At 35.2% G+C, this 25,059-nt stretch overlaps 1 protein-coding gene across 1 annotated transcript in view; it reads right to left on the minus strand.

The window, feature by feature from the left end:
- DYNC2H1 (dynein cytoplasmic 2 heavy chain 1) overlaps positions 1-25,059 on the minus strand; it is a 197,513-nt gene that overhangs the window by 24,917 nt on the left and 147,537 nt on the right. The window contains exons 84-85 of the mRNA XM_026077887.1: positions 16,025-16,234; positions 11,742-11,831 (exon numbers count right to left, since the gene is read on the minus strand). Coding sequence (XP_025933672.1) covers positions 11,742-11,831; positions 16,025-16,234 — 300 coding nt within the window. The remainder of the gene's footprint in view (positions 1-11,741; positions 11,832-16,024; positions 16,235-25,059) is intronic.

Here is a 25,059-nt window from a genome sequence, read left to right on the forward strand (position 1 = left end):
TTCCGCAATCTGATGAAAATGAAACACATTAATATAAATGACTGAATAAATCTTTTTTTTCTAGTAACTTGATAAGCTAAATATCTGAATAATGAACAGTATTTATTTTAATTCTGAATTATTTACTACATTTTACCTGCTATGCAGATAAGTTCAGTTGATTAAATTTATTGTATGGGATCATGAAATATTAGAAATTACATGGAAAATGACAATTACATAGTACATATAAGAAAAAGGATATAGAAGACTACATCAGTAGAAACCTGATGGGAATTTGAAACTCAAGCCGAGACGGACAGATCAAATTCCATAGAGGATTCTAACAGATCATAACAACTCTCCTAGTTCACAGTTGACCATATGGAATTAACAATATAAAAATATCACTGTCTGTAAACAGGTTCTTTGGCATTTTCCTCCATGTTATTGCACATGTTCTAATTAATTCACTATTTATATTATTCAGTTAAATAGACTGGGAAACCCGCTATAGAACAGTAGGGTATTTAACCCTCCTACCTTTAGGCATATCATTTACATGCCTAAATTTGGGATCTAAGCCTTCTATCACTTTTAAGAACTGTCTTCCTTTGACTCAAGTCATTTTTCACAATTACGTAGCTTGCCCAACATTCAGGGACAAGGACCACACCAAGAACTGTACTAAAACAAACAAAAAAACCCCAGTCTGTTGGATGACACTACCTCTGTTTAATGAAATTTTAATATATAGTCATAATAACAGAGTGGCTAAGTGCCCCTGCAACCTGCATTAGTAACTTCATTTGAATATGAATTCCCCAGAGTTGAAGTACTGCACACACAACAGGTGATTTAGCCAAGACTTACTTTCATGAAATACAACTTCTTCTTCACAAACTAAATTCTGAATGAGAGCTCTGAAATTTTAAATCTTCTTTATATCTGTACAGGAGTACAATATGAAACTATGTTATCTTTTTGAATTCCACCACATGGAATCTCCTTCAAAAAGAGCAAGGCCAATATGCAGCTACATTTCTGCCTTCCCCAAAGAAATGTCAACTAGACTGCTAATTAGCAATGATGCTTGCTTGTTGAATGGCAATGTGTCTCTATTAAATAGTGGGATTCCTTTTTTAAAATATATCTGAAAATACTATCTGAGAATAGTTATACCATATTACTATTGATCTTGACCAGTTAAAATCTCAAGTCAAGAGATGAGATATTTTGTAAACTTCTCAGCCAACCAATTCCCATCAAAATATGTACCATTCAAAACAGAATCATGAGCAAATCTATTTTTAGTTACAAAGCTGTCTCACTACTGTAAGAAAATTATTTCTATGTATATATGAATATGAAATCAAAATTATAAATAAAACACTGAATGATTTTCAATAAATTACTGATTAGTAGTAGACCAAATATTTGTGTCAATACAATGATAATCAGAAGAAGATCAAGTTAGTGCAACCGAGTTGTACTTGAAAAAAGAAATGCAGATTGATGGAACATATCTACAAATTGCTATATTAGCATTTGTTGCAGCTTTCTCATTTACTAATGTCTAGAATTCAATATTATCAAAGGATTTGAAAGCATAACATAAGGGCAATCATTTTCATATGCAAATATTAAGAAAAGCCCTTTCGACTACCACTATTGTAATTAACCTTTTTCACTAGAGATTTTGTCAGACAAGACTATCAGTTTTGCTCTGTGCCTTATCTTTTGCAGCACAGATTTGTCCAAGATGAAGGAGGAAGATACAGTGAAAAATGTTATTCAAAATTGAGCAGTCTACACTTTAAATTTAATAATATAAATGCATACAGTTTATTAATAATGGATTGCTGTATCTCTTCAGTTATCTTCCTGTACAATGAAAATGTATATAGCAGCTTAAAGAGAAAATCAATGAATGTTAATTATTTTTATTAGATTAAATAATGTATACAAACTACAGCTTTAAATCACAGACATATATGATATATGGTACAGTTTCTTGTAAGTTATGGAGTATATAAATAGTAACTTGCATCCCCAGAAGAAACACGGAACACTAAATCTAGTTCTTTTGAATTAACTAAGGTGAAAAAAAGATCAGTTTCTTTGAAAATATGGTAATTTCTCAGAATGTGCATACAGACAATGACTTGGGCTTTTCTTTTTTATGCAATGCTTATAAAAATCTTTTTAAGCATGATAATCTTCTGCAATCAATTTCCTAAAATCACAGAATTGAATGACTATTTAATGGTGTGATAAAGGATGCTTCTCAATTGAACTTCTACTTTCAAGAAGAAATTTTAACAAAATAGGTTTAGACTTTTGAGAGTTTAATCAACAGGAGCTGAATTCTGTTAGAACAGATTACATTTCAAAACACACTTCAGGCTAAAGTTTACAGAAAAGCCTGTAGATGCCTCAGTTAACAGGGGATCTAAACTTCATTGGGATTAAACTTCAATAATTCACAAGGAAACCAAAAGGATGCAAGCAATAGAAAGGAGAGATTTCACCACTTCTGAAAAATAAGGTCTTGCATTGGAGAAAAGAAGAAAACTTAATTTGAAGAAAACTTAAGGAATCTTTCCACCTTCACACCCATGCATCAACACAGCTTCCTGTAAGTCACAGCAGTATGTGAATTCTCTGAGCATAGGAAATGTTTCAGCTTCCATTTTAGCTTCGTTACAAGCTAGACTTTTTTTCAGTGGGGAAATTCCTATGACCTACAAAAGCCACAAACTCTCATCTTACATTCTGTGGCACAATGAAACATGGCTCTCAGACCTCCTCTTTGGACAGAATATCTATAAATCACTACTACCCTGTACAGGCCACTACTTAAATTTATACAATGTAACTGAAACAGTGATTAAAGAGGGCCAGAATATAACAGTAGTATCTATAAGTGCTTCAAACATGGATCCTAACCTATTCCATGGGAGAGAAAGAAAACATCTAAATTTTTATTCTGATACTTACAAATTTCCTATTTTTATGAAGCAGCTATAATTTAGAAAAAAATTCTTGAAAGTTGTATCCTGGCTGATAAAGGCTGAACAAAGTGAAATCATGCTGCAACATGATGAGAGCTGTGGGAGCCAATTAAGGCACTGCACAGTGTACTCATTTTTTTAGCAGAAAATGCTAGACTGCAGTTGTACTTTTGATTTGATATTTGTGAGAGCTGAAGACAGGAAGCCAAGAAAAGAGACAGAAAAAAGAAAATTCTTCAGAATAAAGTGGATACTTCATAGCATTCTGAATGGTGATTTAAAATAATGGAATGAGTGGTTTTAAAATACAATTTCTTTTTAAGAATCTGTGTGCTTTAATATTAGAATGTTAAATCTGAAGTATTCTATATTGTGCAGATACCTGGATAAGAGTTATTCAAATACAGAGGTAGTAATGAGAGGAACACTGACAAGGTGGGAAATGTGGCCAACCTAATCCATCTGAATGAACTATTCCCAAAACCATAAAAGATGAAGCTATTGTCCCTGCCGTGAAATCCACTAGGACAATTCGCCAGAAGAAACTCTCTCTGAAATGCTACGCAAACTAGGGGGGACTATTTTGCAAAGGGGTATAGGACTTATTATGGAGTGCCTGAGGGAGTGGATTTGGGGACTAAATGAGAGAATTTTAGGACTGTATAAAATTTATTACAGGATGTTTATGGGAAGGGTCAAAGGCAGGGAAAGGGAGGGATCAAGGTAGATCGGGGACAAACAAGCATGGGAAGATAGAGAGAAGGGGTATGAAAGAGGCAGGTCATGTGTAAGGAGGCTGTTAGTCAGTACACCTGTTTGGCCAACCTTGCACCTGATCCCCATAGTCTGCCTTATCTTTCTAGTAAGCTCTATTTTTAATTATTTTTTCTGTAAGTGTGCTCTCTATTTAGGGAGTGGGGGAAACCAATAGTAAAATCAATCCACGTCTGGGAGGCTGCAGAGCCTGAGGGATTGGAAGGCAGACAATGGAGAGACTGAAAACCCAGGAGCTAGCTATCAGGCACCCATGAAGAGGGTTTTCTTTGAGCAGCAAACCTTAGAAGTAAGATAGGACTATTTGTGCTGTCTGTGTTTACATGGGTGCCTGTAAAAGTACTGTCCTCCTCTCTGTGACTGTCTGTTTGTGAAGGGCCATGTCTGTACACAGTATGTGAGCCTGGCAGGCCCTGGAAAATGGGGATTGAGACTAAGCTCTCATCCCAGCTGGCCAGGAAAGGAGGAATCCCCTGCACCTTCAGTCCGCTAGATTAAGCTTCCCTTAGCACGTGTTTGAAGGATTGCTCTGTCCCTGCAAATGTCCAGAACCACATGCTAGGGCATGAAGTTAGTGTCCTTTTGAAAAAATATAATCTCTCCTCATAATATGAAGGAAGTACTACCAAAGATCTTTTTTCCTGTGCAACATGTTACTGTTCAGTCATAGCTTCTTGATTTGAAGCAGCATTTCCTTGTCTTCCCCTTTCCTATTTTTGCTTTGCCACTCTGGCAACAGCTGTTCAAATAGACCCAGAATACCCTTTTTTCTTCTCACATACCTTTTAACAGGTCACACAGAAATGTAGGACCTCTAAAACATAAATGCAAGACTAGCATGTACTGAGCAAAAAAAATAACAGACCAGCCCTCCACTGTGAACAATGCAAAATTGTACTATAAATTTACCTGTTATAACAAGGTACCACAAGGAAGACTCATAAGTAGGTTTTTGTAACAAAAATAATATCATGTTAACCAAGACATTTGTTCAGGAAATTTTAGCTGAGAGCATAATATCTATAGAATGGCAAACTGATAATTTGCAGGACACAATGTAATATATATTTTAATCCTAATTTAGCTGTCTCGTAAATATTAAGTTCCTAGATTTTTGACGATATTAGAGAGAAAGCAATGAATCCAACAATAAGAAATCCAACAAATACGGAATTCAAAACCTTACATATTTTTCACAGCGACTCCCAATCTCTGTTTAGATTTTCCTTGTGTTTTAAAGAAGCCTTCTAGATGCCCACTTTTTCCTAACAAACTGAGCATTTCAAGTAAGCCATCACTGGTGACCTGTCCAAATACTGTCTCAAATTTCAATAAATTTTCTGGAACCACCCCACTCACCCCCAAAGAATTTTAACAAGATATATAGGGAATCTAATTTTTTTTTCTTCTATTCCTCAATTTTATCTGCATATCATCTACTGTTGCATTAAGCCTGATTTATAGTCTGGTCCTCAGAGTTCTTGAGCTCAGTGAAAACCAAGGGGACTTGGCTTTGGCTTACTAAATGCAGTCTCCTTGCCTGTTACCAATGAAAGAAAATTTAAACTCTTTGCCTAGATGCCTTGGGTCTGAAGGAAGAATCTTTTCTCCCCTATCTCCAGAAAGTTTGCCAGTAGCTTTAGCATGCAGTTTCCAAGAGTTCAAACCTCATACCTCAGGTATTCAATCTATCTCTTCAGGGAGTTTATGGACAAAACCGATGCACAGACTTTCTAAGCATTCAAAAACACAGCCATTCTACCTCAAAAAGTAAAAGAGAAGTAAAATAGCAAAAACCTTATACTAAGGACATTGAAATTAAATATTACCTGCCTATATTTCATTTGTGATGGTGGTGGAAAAGAGGGAACAAACTCACAGAGAGATACATACAAGTCTCTGAGAAAACATGAAAGATAACTTTATACTATACTATATTATTAATACTATATAGACACAAACATTTTCAATAAAAGCTTTCATATAATCAGTGCTCATAAAGCATTTCCTCAATTATAACCCTGAAAGTACTATTTATGATTCAGAGATCAAATAGTATTGATTTTCACTGTATGTCATAAGCCTTCTAGAAGCTGTCTCACCACACAACCATTCCAAAGGAAGTGCTGTTTTTACAGATGACTTAAAAAAAGCATAGCCCAAAAGAATGAAATAAAGTATTTTCTTCTAAAAAAAAGGTTTTATTGGAATTTTTCTTTGGAAGAAGTCAAATTAAGCTCTTTTTTGGTTCTTATGGAAACAAAAAGTAAGTTTTAATTTGTTGACCTGAAACATTTTTTTCAATGTTGATACTCATCCTGCATTTGACTGGTCTGCTGTTAGCTCTACAGCATTTTGCATATACTGATTTATTAACACTTTAAATGTGCAGACTTCCTTTTATTATTTTACTTTTACTGAGCAAACTGAGCTCTAAGAAAATGAAACACCTGTTACTTTTCAGGCTGTTGCTGTTTAATGTTCTCAGAAAATCTTTACACGTCTGTAAATTCTACCATAATATTTCTACCATCTGGACTATATTTTGGGTTCCTTCCCATCCCTGTTCAATTCTTAAAACAAAGCAGTTACTTTTATTATTTTCTGCACTGGCAGCAAACATCTTGACAATGCAGCCCTTACCTAATAACCTAAGTGTACACTTACTACATCCTTACTAGATGCAAACTCTTAGTACAGCTGTGACATTGCAATATCTCCAATGGTGAAGGTAAAAGTCAATAGCTGATAGTGCAAGAAACAAGGTAGAGGTATGAGTAACTCTATGAAAAAACATTATGATGATGGAGTTGGTCATATAAAACTAAACCAGTTAAAACTAAACCAATAGGACCTTTATTGAAATATAAATCTGAAGAAAGTTCCCAGAGTGATGAAAAAATCTATGTGCCTTTATTAAATCCCTTAAAAGCTAAAGCTATAAGTAACTAATGAAGAATTACATTTATAAAATCAATAATGAAAAGTCATAAAAAAGGAAAGTTAATTAAAAATAATTGAGGCAAATCAAACCCTTGGTGTAACATGCATAAACATGAATTGGAGTAATATTTAAGGAAAATATGATTAAATTGAAATGCATAATTAGAAATAATCAACATTACCTGGTAAAATTAATGTAAGAATAAAAAGGTATAAATTGCATTTCAGATGTGATCTCACTAGCTTCTCGAGGAGTAAAACAGTCTGATAATTTATCATTAAGAAGTGCATCATATGCAACAGTATTATATATTTAATATCAAAAATGATTTAAAAAGATAATAGCCAATATTCTGTCATCTATCACTAATTTCTATTGTCACTGACAAAAAAATCAACAGAATTTACTGCTTATGGATGCAGTTAAAGTTGTACTGTAAAGCTCTGCCTTAATAAATCTCTCTCCTACAGTAAATTAGTTTTTAAAAATTGTAACTGATTTTATCATAACTTTACATAGTAAGTAATCTATGTGCATAAGACTGTCAGTAGTTTGAACAATGACAGAGAAAGATTATTGTTATAATAATATAATGCAGTACATTTGTCAACAGCTGACTGGGGGAATATATGGAAATAAAAACTTTTTGAATATGCTCAGTTTTAAATAATCTATTACTGTTGCCTAACACAAATTTCATCCTGTTATACTCTGCTACATTATCTCCACTTTGCATAGGAGGAGTGCTCCATACAGAAGCTTGCACTCTAATCTCAATTTTCTATTTAAAGAAAATTCTCATAACTGCAGAAAATGGCATGCAGTTTACGCACAACTGAATAAAAGCAGAAGTCAGAAACAGAGAAGGTACAATTGAAAATAACAGTTATCATTGCCACACATAGTTAAATGATCAAGTTACACCTGTACCAGCAGTATCTCTTCTTGCTACATATTTTTACACTTTATTATTTAAAATCTGAGCTTTCTTCTACAGGAAAAAATAAAGAAAAAATAAGCATTAGTCAAAGTGAATAGTTTGTATAACAAAGATCTTATGAATACACTAGAAACATCCATTAGATGGTTTCTTTAGAACATCTATAGAAAAATATGGGGGAAAAGTAATGTCAAGAAATCACCTAACCGTCATAACTAATGTTCACAGTAATCTTCTTCATATCCCACTGGACAAGATTGCATTAATCAAGTTCCAAAATAACTGCTCTCTATTTCTTGCCTGGAGGTAATAGAAGATCTGTCCCTCCTAAAAAAATTATTGTCACATCATCTCAGAGAAGAAACTGGGAAAACCTTTCAATGTATCCAACAAACTGAAATCTGTTCCCTTAGATACTAATTAATTGAAATAAATGACTTTCTTATTTGTCTGCCTATTAGCTTATATACACCTCTTCTGTATGATTTACCTTAACTAAAAATTCTCCTCTACACTGTCAGACTCTAGACTAACAGGTTTTGTCAGACTCTGGACAATCTGTTTTATCCCCTTGTAAAACTGGGGAATACAAATATTTCCCTTATTTGCTTCAAAGGCTATTTTTCTATCAACTTTACACTACCTCCATTAGAATGACTTCTCGTTTTCCCTTCTTCTTTTACCATTTATTTTTGATCTACACACAAGTGCCTCGATTTACGGGTATGTATCTCTTTGTACTTAGCTCTCTATACCTAAGCAATTCGTTACCTATGTCTAATAAATGAATGTGTAAGTATTCCAGGAGTCTGAAATGTAATGTGGATTAGGAACCATTCTCACAAAAGGTACACGCAGTCTCTTATCCTGAAAACGATAATACTCTTGATTGCTGGAGTAAATTCCAAATCAAGATAATTCTTGTGATATCTAAAATACTATGCAAGAAAGATGACAGCCAGTTTAAGAAGGGAAGTATATGCACTGCTCCAAATATAACAGTACTTTGAGTTACTAATATGTGCAAATATATACACAATGACCCATAGTAAATTATATTCTCATTCTAATAGAGGATTCATTTTAGAAATCTGACAATAAGTAATTTAACAAGGAACCAAAATGGATGCCTGAGGTCTTGGATCTAAGAAGACAATTAAAAATAGGAATAGAAACACAATAGAGTATACTTAGAGTAAAAGATGTATGGATATATATAGTAAAAAAAAATGTAATTTTAGTTCTCTGGGATGCCTAAACTGGCAACAAAATAGATCTCAAAGTTATACCTGACTGTTGGGTGAGCAAAATTTGACAAAAGTTTACAATGAGTTATTATCTCACATAATATACATAGGCTATAAAAAATGGTCTTTAAAGGAAATAAAAGATTCATTGATGAAAACAGTACTATTTGTGGAATAACTAGAAAATACAATAGCACATACAGTAGTAAAGCTACTTTGAGTTTAATAGTATGCTTTCATGCTTTCATCCTTTTTGACAGAACTGCTACCAAAATTCAGAGTCTGATAAGGTATTAGGACAGTCAGGGCCGGAGGGGGTGGGGATTGATAATCAATTTGGCAATCTGTGATGGAATTCTGTTTGTGTCCAGGAACGTGCCAGCCCTCCTTTCTCAAGTATTAAAGAAAGAAATAATAAAAAAAAAAAGATCTAGTTTCCTTGCTTGCAACCATGATGTTTTTCAGCCAGGATCCAGATTCAAAAGGCCTCTCTCTGTGCCTTTCTTAAGGCCACTTATCTGCCCTTGTTCACAAGATCCTACAACATCCACCCTAGATACTTAAGTATGCTCTCTCTTCCACATCACCTCTCTCTCTCTACCTCCCTCCACTCTTCCCTAATCCATGTTTAGGAAAAGTCTTTCCTCCTACAATATCTGGATTACTGAACATATTATATTTGTCTTTATTTTAGGTGGAAACATATACATAACTATTCTGTATAGCTATCTTAAATTAATGGTGGTGTCAATCATAATAAATTTAGCTAATAACATTATGTTCATAGGTATACACATGCCTATTATCTTAGCCTCCTACAAATTGGTATCTTAGGATTAACATTGATATGATGATCTAATATACTTCTACAAGTCATGCTATAGTACTTATCATTACAATGAATACAAGTTTGTAAAAATTGCTTCCTCTATTCTTCATGACTATGAGAAAATTGGGTAACATACAATTCTCAAAAAGTTAAGGCAAAAAGTTCATGCCAACATTTCTAGTGCTGCAATTCAACTCCTCCTCATAGATTCATTACCTGATGAATGTATTGCTTATAGGTAATTTGACTTGTGAGTTACATTCAAATGCACACGTAGTTAAAATTATTTGTTAAAAATTCCTATTATTTTCTTAAAATATGATTACTAACACCCAAAACAGGTGGTGAATAAACTTGGGAAGAATTTGAAAATGGACAAAGACAAAGAATAGGTACTGACAATGAAGTTTTATTTAACCTTTGAATGTGTTAGGTCACCAAAACAAAAATAAGTCCTTCCCCTCATATCCATTTGAGCTTTTATGGCAGGATATAAAAGCAGATAAAATATGAACTAAAAAAGTCTTGGTCAGGTAGAATGGAAAGCTAAAACTCTCCATTGCTGACATGAAGCAAAATATTATTACAGCTTGTTTAAAGTTTGAAGAAAGCAAGGGACAAGCTGCAGCAGACTCACAACATTAAAGAGACTTGTAAAGGATCAGATTTTGCTCAGAAGCAAGAACACAAATCTTTGAATCAGTAGAAACAATGAACTGCTAAGTCTGATCATCAAGTATGACCCTGCATATGCCAAAAGCTGCAATCAGCAGACAAAAAGGATGGATGACTGACTCCCAGATATACTGTATCTTTCAACCTGATTGAATCACAGAGTGGACTTAATTATATCTCATACATATATACATACAGAAACATACATACAAATATATATGTATATAGATTCATAGTTCTGCATCTCTGCACAAATTTCTATTATCTTACCCGTACCTTTAACCCTATGCACTCCCCTTCTGTAAAATATTTAATAGTCTAGTCCTCTGTCAACTGAACACTCAAGAGCAATATTTAATGCCTACATGAAACATAAAAGTTAAGTGACTCATGTTAACATTTTAATTTAAGAACATCTTCTAGAGTCATGTGCCCTTTCAAATACATGTCAGGCTATATGATACAATCTGAAAAAGCAAAACCTACAGGTCATGCTGCAACTAGAAATAAATCGACATTTTAAAGTGATTTGTTGTTCAGTTCACTTTTCACTTGGGCTTTCTTTTAATGCAAACAGTATAGAAATTAAAGATAAAATTAAAGATAAGATTTTGAAGCCACATTTGGGAGAAACAGATTACATTTGGCCAAAGAAAACAGTACTCTTCTCAAAATCATTGCATTTAAAAATTGAATTGAAAGAACCCTACTACCTAAACAGTAGCATTGCTGTGTAGGACTAAAATGACAGAACCTTTTCCCCAGCTTACCCTAGTCTTTTACTCAGGCTTCACCTTTCAAAAGAATCTTGCAAAGAACTTGAAAATAATTTGAATTTTTATATAGATACACTAACTGAAGCATAAATGAGAACTCTTTTTCAGCAATTTGGTCAAAACAAGTATCAAATAAAACCATAATTTGTCAAAAACTATTAGATATCTCACCGTAACCTGTCCTTTCTATACAAGAATATTCCATGTTACTACTGAGGCTACACCAGAATAAAGAATGTGATAGAATTCTTAAGATAAATTTAGATAAATAAATCTAATTATCTTTTTTTTTGTCAGAAAAAACAATGACTAAAATCTAGCATGTAAAGCTATTGTGATAAAGTAAATATAAAAATGACTGCATTTTAAGTTACTGACTTCAAATTGTTTGATCTGCAGTCTTTTTGTTATTCATCCATCCATTGAATTTTACCAGCCTTTTTGCACAACTTCTAAAACTCTTTGGGACTTTAGTTCAGAAAGGTCTACTATAGCGTAATGCACACGATATACTGTGTCACTGAACATTAACGTACTGAGGTAAAATGACTCTTTAAAATTACCTGTATAGCAAGTGCTCGAGCTACAAGTCCTCTAAGATACTGTAAAGGATCTTCTGGACCTTCCCACTTGCTTTGCCATGTGAGGGGACACTGAAATAAAAATGTATTTACTGAAAGCATCCATTTCAAAACGGTCATCACTGCATTTTAACCTAGCAAATTGAATGAAATTAAATAATCTGTATATCAAATATATCTACAAAGAAAAAAGACAATACAAGTACTATAACAATCAAAGCATGAAACCGCTAATGGAATTTCTTACTCTGTTGCTCATTATTTATGTGGCCTAAAAAGATACAGTGCTGATGAAGAACTTATAAGAACCTCTGCTATTCAATAAAGACACATAATGTAGGTCCCACAAACACTTCAAACAGGCCTAAATTGATCCTTTCCCTGAAAGCCACTATCCACCATTTCTTCAACTGCAGCCACAGGTTCCCATGCCTTTGCTGCCACCTCCTAGAATATGCAGCTGTGTGACTCTGTGGTGAAGTCAATCTGGTAAAATTCCTCTGCAATATTATGTTTTCATTTTCTTCATTTGTAGAAAAACATCTGAGAATGACCTTCTGCAAGACCTACATATATAGATTTCTTACTGACTTCAAAAAGAAAGGTTTAAAGGATCCTTTTGTTAGATTTCCTCCTTCTAAAACAAGGAGAAAAGCTTATTAGTTGTACCTACTCCACAAGAATCTGTAAAGCACACCGAAATTCGATTCTGCAAGAAGCTCCTATTTAAGTAAGAAACGATTGAGGTAATTCATTACCAAGGGAATATCACACAATACAGAAGATGCTGAGCATCTCAGTTTATACTGTTTAACATCTATGGTTAGTTTTTCAAGGAAGTTTACAATCTAACAGCATATGTGCTGAACAAAATTCAAAATCTGACCACAGAAGTTCATAAGAAAAAATATCTTTCAAAGTAAGACGTTTCTTTCAAAGTAAGCCACTCCATGCCATCTTTTATAGAAAAAAATAGAAAAGTTCTGGATCTGTGGAAACTAATAATGAATTGAATAAACTAGAATATGTTCAGAACAAGTAAATAAAGCACAGTAACCTCATGCTTTTTTGCACAGTTATGAAACTTTTTTGAAACATTTTTGAAAATTTTTTTGAAAAGGTAAAGTATTATTCTCTCATTTTGGAAGATTCTCCTAAAAACTGCAACATCCTACAACACTGATGTACATGATTAATGATAAGGTGCTGATAATTTCCCTGAATTTAGAGTGTTTGAAAATCTCAGAACATAACAGATACGACTACACAGTACATGTGGACTGATTTTGAATACTCTAAAAAACAGGTCTGCAGTTTGTAGAGACAATGAGCCTGGAAAAGAAGCCCCAGATGAAGTCAAAAGATGTGCAAGAGTGTCCTTGCCAGAGATTTCAGGAATTTATATATCTCTGGTTAAATGTAGATTAGTTTATCAGGTACTAATAGAAACTCTACTAATTTCAGAAACTAATGAGGCTTTGAAATGTGAAGGAACACACTTTGAAATAACAAGCAGTAAAAAACACGTTCATATCACAGACTAAGATTTTCACTGAGAAATGGAATATGCATTTACAGACAGCTCAGCAATCTATCATTTAGAAGGCATTCACTTAAAGGTGCTAATGTATCACTGTAAATTACTCTAATTTGAAAAGAAATAGCTTAGTTAACTGTTAGTATGGAGGCATATTTCAGATGTACACTAACACACCAATTTTGCACAAATAAGGCACATTCTTGAAACCATGAGAAGTCATACATTTGTAGAGTGTCACATTTCTATCGATATTCTAGCAGCTTCTTCAGGAGCTATGATTTTAAAAGAACTATAATCTTGGTACTTTCAAAATTTAAGTATTCAAAAAAAAAGCACTTTATTACCAAACATATGACCATGTGAAACCAAACTAGAACAGTGTATAGAAAATACCTGAAACAAATCACTTTAAGATAATATAGATGTTGAGGTTTAGCTGCCACAGTTATAATACAGCAGCATTAGCCTCTCCTAAGGGCTTCTGAAAAGATTGCTTTATGGCCACAATCCAATAAAGTGATTTGTGACAAGGTAAGTGGGTAAGTAAGCAGATGAGATGCTAGAAACACTATGCTCAGTGTAGCAGGAGGCACTGAACTGATGTTTTTGAGAGATAAAAAAGCACAGAAACTTTAAGTACATTTCTGTGACAGTGCCTGGCTTCATAGCTCCTGCTGCTCTAAATTTAAGTGTATTGCTTAAAGCACACAGGCAAGCCATATTCTATTGCTCACTAACAAAAAGTCAATTAGATTGCTAAGCCGAAAAAGTTTAAAAAGTCAATTGGATTGCTAACATGAAAATGATAATTTTCTCTAATTGTACTGAAATTTTGCTAACAAATGCTATTTTCTTTATCTCAGAATACAAAGAATGCTAATTCTTGTTTTGATTAGAAATTTGACAGGAAAATAAATGCATAACAATAGTTGTAATAGTACTTGTTCCCTACATGAAGATATACCAAATATGTTAACCGAGTTTCAAATTCATGGTTGAATCCAATTATCCAGCCATTAATGATAAAGCATGTAAATCTGCAGACATTAATAGTACTAGTTTATAAACACACCCTGTTGGATTCTGAAAAACATTGAGAAAATCCATGTATGAATTTTGTTTGCTTTTCTCATATATCAAGAATGTGCAAAAAATCATGCAGTGCGACGAGTTCAAGTGCCATCTTGGATAGCTAATACCAACTCTCAATATGGCTGACACTTCTCAGACTGTTGTTGAAACCTTACCACTCTTCCTTCGAGGAAGGACTGGAGTAGAAAAAACAGGAGATTATATATACAGCAAAACAGAAGTCTCAATTCCATTCTCAAGTCTTCTGGGGATGCCTTCTTCAAAATTCATCTTCCCTATCTATTGGCTTTCTATCTGATTAACAGCTACACCTGTTTATCAGTATTCAGCAGCTTAAGCTTTACTTTTGAACCTATTCACTGCATCATAAGAGTTTGGTTCTCAAACGAAAAACAAAACAAACCCCTATTCTATTTAGTCCAGAACAGACTTCAGTGCAACCAGGGGCCTAAATCGAAACCACATATTATCAAGAATACCTTGTTCAAAGGACTATACAGTTCAGTAATTCTAGTATAATAACTTTGGATCATGACTTCAGTTAGGTGTTGAAATGCATGTTCTCATACACGATCAAGAGGATTCTCTACTGTGCTTTCAGACACCTACAGTCCGCTGTGATTCAGAGATGAAAAGGAACGAACATATAAATTCTTCCTTAGTCCCTCTTAAAGAAAGTGTATGATACGTAATACTTCTAACTTCCTCATTATTGTAGGTAGGTACACCTTGTCTGGTGTGATATGGCAATAATCCATACTGAATAAATACAGAGTGCAAATTGTTGTCATTACCACTGTAGTGAAACTGAAATTTTAAGAAACTGCAAAAATGGAGAAAAGTCACAGACTTACATGTTTTACAGGCTAATATACTTGACTTGTCTAACATGATTTGGCTTTTGAAATGGAAATACTATTCCACAGTTTCTAATTTTATATGATTTGTCCTTAAGAGAGCTTGATGAAAGTATATAATGCACTCAGAAGCTTCTGCAAGTACTTGAAGCAAAATTTTTCTGGCTTTTTTTTCTAGAAAAACTTGGTTCAGTTATGCAATAAATTAAGAATACATACATAAGATAACTGGAGGCTTGTTTTAAGGATTATCCCTTCATTCCAATATCAAGAAAGAATTCTTATTACTCAACGCACATTCAGAAGGTTTCCAGGTGATGAATTTACTTAGCCCCAAACAACAGGTCTAGCAGCAATTTGTCAGGTGTAACAGCTGCACAGCAAATGTGTCTGAACCCAAAGCTATAAGAAAAAAGCTTTGTTTTAATATTTGAAGTTGCTTGTGACTACTTAATAATATTTGTTTGTAATTTAGACAGCCCTCCACTGAAGAAGAGAGAAATAAATTTCTCTGTACAATGACCGTTGACCGGCGTTTAGACAGTAACAATCCTGTTTTACATCTGAGAATTAGTTTTGAACTCTAACCATAATCACCACCTGAAAGATTCCATTAAAGATTAGAATCCTCTGGAACTCACTAATCCATTTTAGAGTCACTGTCAGTAAAGAACTTAGAGCAAATAGTGACATGAAAATATGTATCAGAATTTTGTTCAATTTCCTCATTTTCATTCTTCATTGCTTATAATGTTAAATCATGAAAAATTACTTACCTTCTGATTCAGCAGAGCACTTGCTAGTCTCTGTACTTCAGAACTCAGTAATGAGGTACCTCTGATGACTTTACTTAAAGAAGCAAGTGACTGATGGACACTCTGAACAAGGAGAATGGCATTGAATTGTTCAAGAGTAATGAATGATAAGATTGGAGATCCTTGTCGCTCCATAGGAGGAGACACCTTCTGATGAATCAGGTTAGAATTCTAGAAAAGAACATGTGATGTCCCATTAATGCACTCAGGGAAACTACTATGATATACCACATACTCTTTGTTTAATTCATAATACTCCATATGGCCTTGCAGTCTTTGAAGTAAGTAACATATTCCCCTTTTTTGACACTGGATCACAGCTATAATGATAGCTTCAGTATCATTCCTGAGATATTACAGTAAAGGCACCACTCTTCTGAGACTCCTGTCTACCCTATTATTTTAGAAGTACTGGAATTCCTGAAAATTCTTCATTTAGCTGAATGAATCATTGCTTTTAATATTTGTGCTAGTGTGACAGTATAATAAGCAGTAGTGCACTTACTACTGCAATATTGCACTGGGCACTATAAACTATGTTGCCACATACAGCACTTGCTTTGATGAGCCTAGTTTAACAGTTCCGACAAAGGATAGAAATTGCTTCTCACTGGTATTATTAGATTATGGCAGGCAAGGCAGAGAACCCATAAGCCTCATTCCAGAAATATTATCTGATTAACTGGACCATTACATCTCTTAAATACAAGGTAGTACACACAGCCATGCAATATTCTATCATCTTAGGTATCAGTCCTACATGCTTTATTTTCTTTCCTTGACACTTTCCTTTTATTTTCTGTTCCTTGACACTGAACATTCATTTTGATAGAGAATGAAAAGTTTTACTTAAGAATTTATTTGTGGTAACATGAAAATGGAAGCAATCATTCTTACAATTAACAGTACAGATAGTGGGTCTGTTCTATTAAGAAACAAATTCTGCCATTCTTTTCAAAAAGTTCAGCATCTACCAAAAACTAAGCTAACATTGATTTACTTTTTCTGTACCACCAGTCATAAGCATGTACTGATTACAAAGCAATTTTTATTACCACTAATAATTCAGCTAGTCCAGTTAAACACTAGTATTTACCTATATCAAAGTAAATAATAAATAGGAGGAGGGCTTACATTACCAAATTGTCACTGAATTATTTTATGTTTTGAGCTGGCAATTACTTCATGGCTACATGACAGAAGTGGAAAGTTCAGTGATGTTTCAAGAAGAATAATCCTCTTTCAAGTGACGAAAAAGAGCTCCTGATATCAACTCCTTAGTAATTTTAAGAAAAACTGTTTGATGAGTTATTAATCAAACATTAAGGGAGAAGGGAAAAAAAAAACTTCTGAGTGACAGAAGCTAAGCAGAGAAAACTTAGATGAATACAGCTTTTCTAGTACTCATACAACTGCAATTGGGATTGCAATCACAGTAAAATATTTCTCCTATTTCTTAGCTCAGATCAATTTTGAAAAAAAAAGACAAGCTAGGCTCAAAAGTATTTATTCCCAGAGCTGATGATCTTCTGTTGATCATGACATTTGTGAATGTTTTGATTTGAAATTTTGATCTTAAGTGTGATTGCAGCCTGCACATCTTTTTACTTTTTCCTCCTGAGATTTTTGTAGAGTTTTATATCTAAAGATTTCTGGCCTTGAGTTACCATAGTCCACAAATACAGATTGTAAAAGCAAAATAAGAAAATATTAAAGAAACATATCATGAAAATTATACTCTTTAAACTGAAAATGCAGATTTGAATAAAAGCAGATCCTTCAAAAATGTTTTAAACAACTCATTTGTTATTTCTCCTTGATACCTAATTTTCTTAAAGCTGTAACTCAGCAAATCACTCTTAAGTAAATCTATTAGCAAAAAATTACTTTGATACAGATTTCTAAGTATCTTGATTTTTTTAATTATGTAGTGAAAGCATATTACTAGTGAACAAGAAAGTAGAAAATGGAAATAGTAAGGTTAAAAAAAAGCTAAATCGTAACATTATTTCAGTTGGAACATAGCATCTAATGTGCAGTTACAGGGTAACAGCAGATATTTTAAGTAGGTAACATGGTACATAACAGCTCTAGAGGACACATAATCTGTCTATTTCACTAAAAAGAATATTTGACTGACTATCCAAGATCTATTTGAAAAAAAAACACTTTTTTTTAAAGTTTGCTGTATAACTGAAGAGCTTAATCAATCTTGAAACATTTACAGTTCACTCAAACAAAACCAAATGTATTAGTAATATGGACATAAGTGTTTAGGTTTTTACAGCTTACGCTGAGAAACAACATATATAAGCAGTTCATCGCGTTATGCCAAAATATTTAGAATATTATATTTTATAGAACAAGACCTATGTAATCACATTTAGTTATCTTTTCTTTAGAAGATGAACAAATATGTTATCTCGATTTTATTTTCAAACCTAGCTTCCATATTAAATGCAAAGAACAAATATTTCTGATATAGTACTACGTGTAAGTTCTGGGTTGCTAAGACTGCTCTCAATTTCCCATTGTCCTTTTTATCACTTATTTCTATTCCATTATAGCCACTGAAAATCCAAATTTACTCATTAATTTAAAAAGACGGTATCTTGCAAGATGTTGCAAATGTTAATCACAGTTTATTATATAAATATATCTAGCCTGTATTCTGAAATTGCCAACTAGACATGTGATAACATGCTGCACTGAATTTCAGTTATGGGATTTAAGCCTTCATTGCCAAATTCTACAAGTCACAAATGCCCCCCAAAATCCTATTTTTTGATAAATGTTGTGGGAAAAAATGTTTTGCTATTTCACTTTCCAGTATTTTATTAATGGTAAAATCAGATTTTACCTTCTCTGAAATATCTCTTCTTAAAATAACAACTGATTTTGATTTTTTTCAGATTAAATGAAGGTCTAATTTGTTACATGGTATCTTGCTTTCCAGAACACACAGAATGTCTGTCTCCATAACCATTCGCAGACACTGTAAGTTTGCCAGAACCTTCAAATGTTTTTCATTTCAAGCTCATACTGCACTCATCTACCAGGCAAAAATAGGAGAAAGGCTAAGTGAAAGACTAATACAGATATCTTGGGTTATGACTGACAGAAAAATGAAGGATCAGGTCTTGCTTCCCACACTGTGAGGAAGGTATACCACAAAGCTATTTACTGGTCACAGGGTAAGGAACATATGCTATTTATATATGTCATGTTTTGTATTTTGTCTTTCCATGCATTTTGAAATGGTAGTACCACAGCTTTACTTAAATTTTTCTGAGACCGTAGCTTACTGAGGATGAAAAAGGAATTAGGTTAATTTCCTATGATCCAGACTGTGTCTGATGTACAAGTGCTTCTGGCTTCTGTGGCTTAGGTTAGTTGATAATTTCTTGCTGGAGTATTTAATTACAAAAAAAAGGAAGAACAATGGCATTACAACTTGCAGGCTTCACTCAGTCTTTCACATAATACTGTCTTAATTCATTAAACACTCGCTGAAAGTGGAGGCCTCCAAGTTCCTCAATACTGCCCTTTACATAACACTGTCCTATGAATTCCATATTCATTTCATCACTCTTTTTAATACTTTCTCCTGAGAATTTGTTGAAACAATTCATCTGTCATTTTTATAGCAAAATTAAATATGAATTCTGAGATCAGCTTATACATTTAATGTTCTATTACATTTCCTTAAAATCTATTATGTATATAACTCACACTAGCTTTAAAAATATTCTCATGACCTGTTTGAGAATTAAGATGAAGAAGTGCTGAAGTACAGAGTGCTTTTCCTGATTATAAGAACCCAAAGACATGTTCTAATCTTTAAGATTAAATAATATATTTTGCTACCAATACTAAATTAGGTGTATTTTGATATCTTTGGTCATCTTTCCTTTTTGATTTCTCTGCTTGTTGCTGTCTCGATTCAATATAAGACTTCATACAGTCTCACCTAAGCTGCTCCAGAACTTTCCTTCATTACCTTCTTAAACTTAAGCTTTTTCCAATATGTTCTGAAAACTGCTCCCTTCAGAAATGTAACAAGTATAATGAAAACTAACTCACATACCTTCAATAGTGCTGCATTTGATTCAAAATTTGATTTCTTTTGTTGTTGCTGTGTTTTGGACCCCTACACTGGCCTTTTCATGTACCTCTTCTGCCTCTTCCCTTCCTTCTCTCTGCCTATTCATATTAGCCTCTCACTGTTTATTATACAAATTATTCATTGTTGAGAATACAAGAGAGAATGATCTTAAAATTTCTGCTTCACTGACTTTATTTGGTGAAAAAAATACAGTTCTTTTGTTAAAGCTGAGATTCCTAATCTTTTAAATAAATGAGCAACAACCCATTAATTTTCAAAACTACTCTTGCAATTCTCTTGCAGCATTATGCAACTTTATGAAAATCTTTAATTAATTAACCTTCAATGTAAAACATAACAAAAGATAAGGTAGAACATTTTTCATGATTTTGGGAATCTTGACAGCTAATAATCATACATTCATGAAAAATCATTTTGAAGCAGTTGTTTCCAACTTTTATGGTATGGGTGAGCCACTTAACTTTCATAGAGGTACTAAAGGGTTTCCCTGACACAAGGCTGAAAATGCATCTACCATGTGACCAGAATACAGCACTTCCTCCTGCCTCTCTATACTCATGATAGATAGCCATTTGGTCATGATGGGACATCTGTGGAGCCACCATTGTGGACTGATATTCATGTACAATCCTGAAGAGTAGCACACAATGGGCAATGCCTTAATTTTGTTAGAAAATGATGCACATCCAGTCATGTGACAGTGAATGGGCCCTGATCCATACTCTGCCATGGCTGAGGGCTGCATGGGAAGAAAGCAGCAGACAGTAAGACACAGGCTGATTAAACTATTCTGATGGCCCTGCCCTGGCTTACAGTCCGCAGTGGGGGCATCCATCCATATTAGGGAACATGATTATGACATTTGTTTGACAATTTATTCAGTGATGGCTTCATTTTCTTCACTAAACAATCATTTGTGCAAGCTTATACTATGCATCTGAGGGGATTTTTTTTTAACTTAATGGTGGGTTCATGCAAGTTTAATTAATTTGACTAGTGTTAATCTGTTATCAAATCACACTGAAAGGCACTGCAGAAGCAGTTTTAGGACAGTATTCATTATCAGGGTGTTCTTTAATGGCAAGATTTAAAACGTGCATTTTCAAATGAGGCTAATATAGATTAAAATGTCAAGAGATTATGGAGTTTTGGGTTAGTCCAACACAGCTAAATAGAAAGAGGAGGTATACTTGTATAACTTTGAACACATCAGTGTACTGATTTGAAGCAGATTTTAAGTACTTATTTCATTTAAAGTAAAATTCAAAGAAAAAATCCAGTCTGCATTCTGGTTGGATTAATAAACAGTGAGTGAAAGAGAAGCAGCTTCCATGATTATATTGTTACAGAAAGACAAAGAATAATAAACCCTATTGCAGCACTTTCAGCTTGTGTGAATAATTGTCTGTTACATTTAACAGGGCCTTATACTATGTATGCCACTGAAAGGAAAAATGAAAGTGCTGAAAATGTTCAGAAATATCTTTGAAAAAGTTAAAACATATAATTTCTCATTCCTCATTACTCTATTAATAGATAACCATTAGTTCCCACTTCAAATTGTCTAAAATGAAAATATTTAAATTTCTAACATATATCAGCAATTTTTCCTGTTTGGCCACAATGATTCTGATAGTTCTGAAAACTGGTCAGGAAAGATTACTGTTCACAGAATCACAGAACAGCTGAGGTTGGAAGGGACCTCTGGAGATCATCTAGCCCAACCGTCCTTGCTCAAAGCAGGGTCAGCTAGAGTGAGTTGCTCAGAGCACAGCTAACAGACACAGCGGTTGGGGCAGCAGTTTGCACCAAACAGTGCACGAAGTGCCCAGTAACACTGCTCAGACCAGCATACTCGTCCTCAGCTACGGTGGTACTTGCCACAGGGCATGGCTCCTGACAGTCATTGGAGCAACCGTCCCTGCAACATCAGAAGCCTTGACTCAGACAGAAGGAGGACAGAGCTCTGCAAGTCTCAGGCTGCAGGGAGTGCCTGGAGTCTCTTGCCAAGGCTTGAGCAGATGGTTTTCTAGACTGCAGGAAGTCTGCAGTTGCTGAGGAGCTGTGCTGCCAAGTGAAGGAGCTGTGGGAGGAGGCCAGCAGAAGGTGCAGCATCAGAAAGAATGAGAAAGAAATCAACTGGATCCTCTTCAAGTTCCTGCAGCTTCAAGAGCTCAAAACCCCAACTGTAATGGATGGGCAGGCAGAATCTGCCTGTCAGGGTTGGAAAGTGGAAACTCCCATGATGGTGAAGGCTGGAAGCCAGTCACTTCTGGCACCAGATGGAGGGCTCCTGCTCCACCTGAAGACTTGCAGCTCTGGTATAGGTTCACCGTCCACACAGCTGATGATGAGCTAGGAGCACTGTCAAATGGAGCATCTGTACTGGGTGAGCCTGAGCAAACTAGGAGCACTGAGAGGAAGCAGTGAGTGTTAGTAGTGGGAGATTCCCTGCTGCAGGAACAGAGGCCCCCATCTGCTCACCTGACATGTCATTGAGGGAGATTTGCTGCTTGCCAGGGGCTCATATTCAGGACATTATGGAGAGACTGTCAAGGCTCGTCTGGCCCTCACACTATTACCATCTGCTGCTCTTCCACATAGAACCAATGATATTACCCAGGGAAACCAGGAACCTATTAAGTGGGACTACATGGCTCTGGGGGTCAGGTAGCACTGGTCAGGGATGTGAAGGTCAGAGACAGCCTTGGCTGCAGCAAACACGAGATGGTGTAGTTCAAGATCCTACAAGGAGGGAAACAAGAAAATAGCACGATCACAACTCCGGATTTCAGGAGAACAGAGTTTCGCTTGTTCAAGGACCTCCTTAGCAGAATCCCAAGGGAAGAGGCCATGGAGAGAAAAGGGGTCCAAGAGAGCCAGTTGATTTTCAAGGATCATCTCCTCCAAGCTCAAGATTGGTCAATCTCAATCTTTCAATCTTTGAAAGGTTATGGTGATCGGGAGAGGTTCCTAAGAGCTGGAAGAAAGCAAATGGCACTCTTTATCTTCAAGAAGGAGAAGAAGGAGGATCTGGGGAACTACTGGCTGGTCAGCCTCACCTCGATCCTCAGGAAGGTCACGGAGCAAATAACAGTGTCTCTGTATTCCTCCCAGGTCACTTGTCCCTGGTTCCACCTCTTGTATACTTCTTTTTTTGTTTGAGTTTTGTCAGGAACTCCTTATTCATCCATGCAGGCCTCCTGTCACCTTTGCTTGACTTCCTCCTGGTTGAGAGTGACGGTTCTTGAGCCATTTAGTCACACTTCATATGTTCCAGGTCACTCCTGGCAGTATCATTGGTGCCTATGTGGAAGACCAGCAGGACCTAATAGTCTGAGGGCTGGACAAGCCTCAATAGCCTCTCCACAGCATCCAGGATCCAAGTCCCCAGAAAGCAGCAAGCCTCTCTAGACAACAAGTCAGGACAGTAGATGGGGTCCTCCATCCCTCACAGCAGGGAGTCGCCCACTAATATCACTCACCACTTCCTCCCAGTGCTCCTGTGTGGCTCAGCTTTAGCTGGCTTGGGTGCTTCAGTGCTTTGTTGGACAGCGCTCCCAACTCCTTTTCAGCTACAAGGGCATTGAATCTGTTCTGTAATTGCAAATCTTGTGGTGGAGCAGGAGCCTTCCTTCTGGTGCCAGAAGTCACTAGCTTCCAGCCTTTGCCATCATGGGAGTCTCCACTTCCCACTCTGACAGGCACAGATGCTGCCTGCCCTTACTTCAGAGAAGTTCAGGGTTTGTGCTCTTGAAGCTGCAGGGTTTCAGAAAAGATCCAGTCAGACTCTTTCTTACCATCTCTGATGCTGCGTAGCCTGCTAACTTCCTTCCACAGCTTCTTAACTTGGCAGCATAGCTCCTCAATCAAGAGCACACATCTCCTGCAGTCTAGAAGTCCATCTCTCACTGCCCCAGCCTTGACAAGAGGTCCCAGGCACTCCTGCAGCTCAAGACCTGCAGAGCTGCATGCTTCTTCTGGAGTTCTGTCTGGGTGGAAGCCTCAGATGTTAAAGGGTCAGTTGCTCCAAGAGTAGCTGGGAACTCTGCCCTGTGATGCATTACCACCATTGCTGAGGATGTGCTGCTCCTGTATTGAGCAGAGCTGCTGGTCTCCTGTGCACCACTCTACATAAACTGCTGCATCAACTGCTGCATCTATTCACTATTAGCTTTGCTTGATACTATTGATCTAACACAATATAATTTGCATGCATGAAAAAATATGAACATTATTTTACACACTTTAATGTGGTGTAATTCTTCAAATGGGCACATCACTGAGAAATTAAAATAGTCCATGTGTACATTTGTGCAAAATTGGCCAAAATGGGGTATAAGATGTGTTTTATCACTAAGTTCTGAAATCCACTGACTACATAAATTCTACAGATGTTCTGCCAATGTAGCTATGTTATATGCTCTAAATTATTTATATTGATTTTTACAGGATGAAACATTGACGTTCAGTTCAGAGAAATATTGCTATTTATTATTTTATCTAAACTTTAGCTTACAAAATACAAATGTGATCACTGTATGGTATAGAATGTACAGACAAATACATGCCCAAACTTAAATATTATGAATTAATTATTTCAGTAGATATTCTACAGGACAAACCTATCACATGTGGTAAATTTTGTTTTGCTTCAGAATCATCAGCACTCAGGTGATGAATAACTATTCTCAAGGCATTTGTAAGATTTTTTTTTTAATTAATCCTTGATTTAGATACTTAGCACTGGAAGAAAAATGTTTAAAAAGAGTTAATCTCTGTCTACATATTATTTTAAGTAGCTTATGAGGCTTTTTTGCTTCTGAAGTAAAAGGAGGCACACTCTAGTTAAAATGAAAATTTTCAAAAC

The sequence above is a fragment of the Apteryx rowi genome, unplaced genomic scaffold (genome assembly GCF_003343035.1).
Source record: "Apteryx rowi isolate R43461 unplaced genomic scaffold, aptRow1 scaffold_466, whole genome shotgun sequence".
Lineage (NCBI taxonomy): Eukaryota > Metazoa > Chordata > Aves > Apterygiformes > Apterygidae > Apteryx > Apteryx rowi.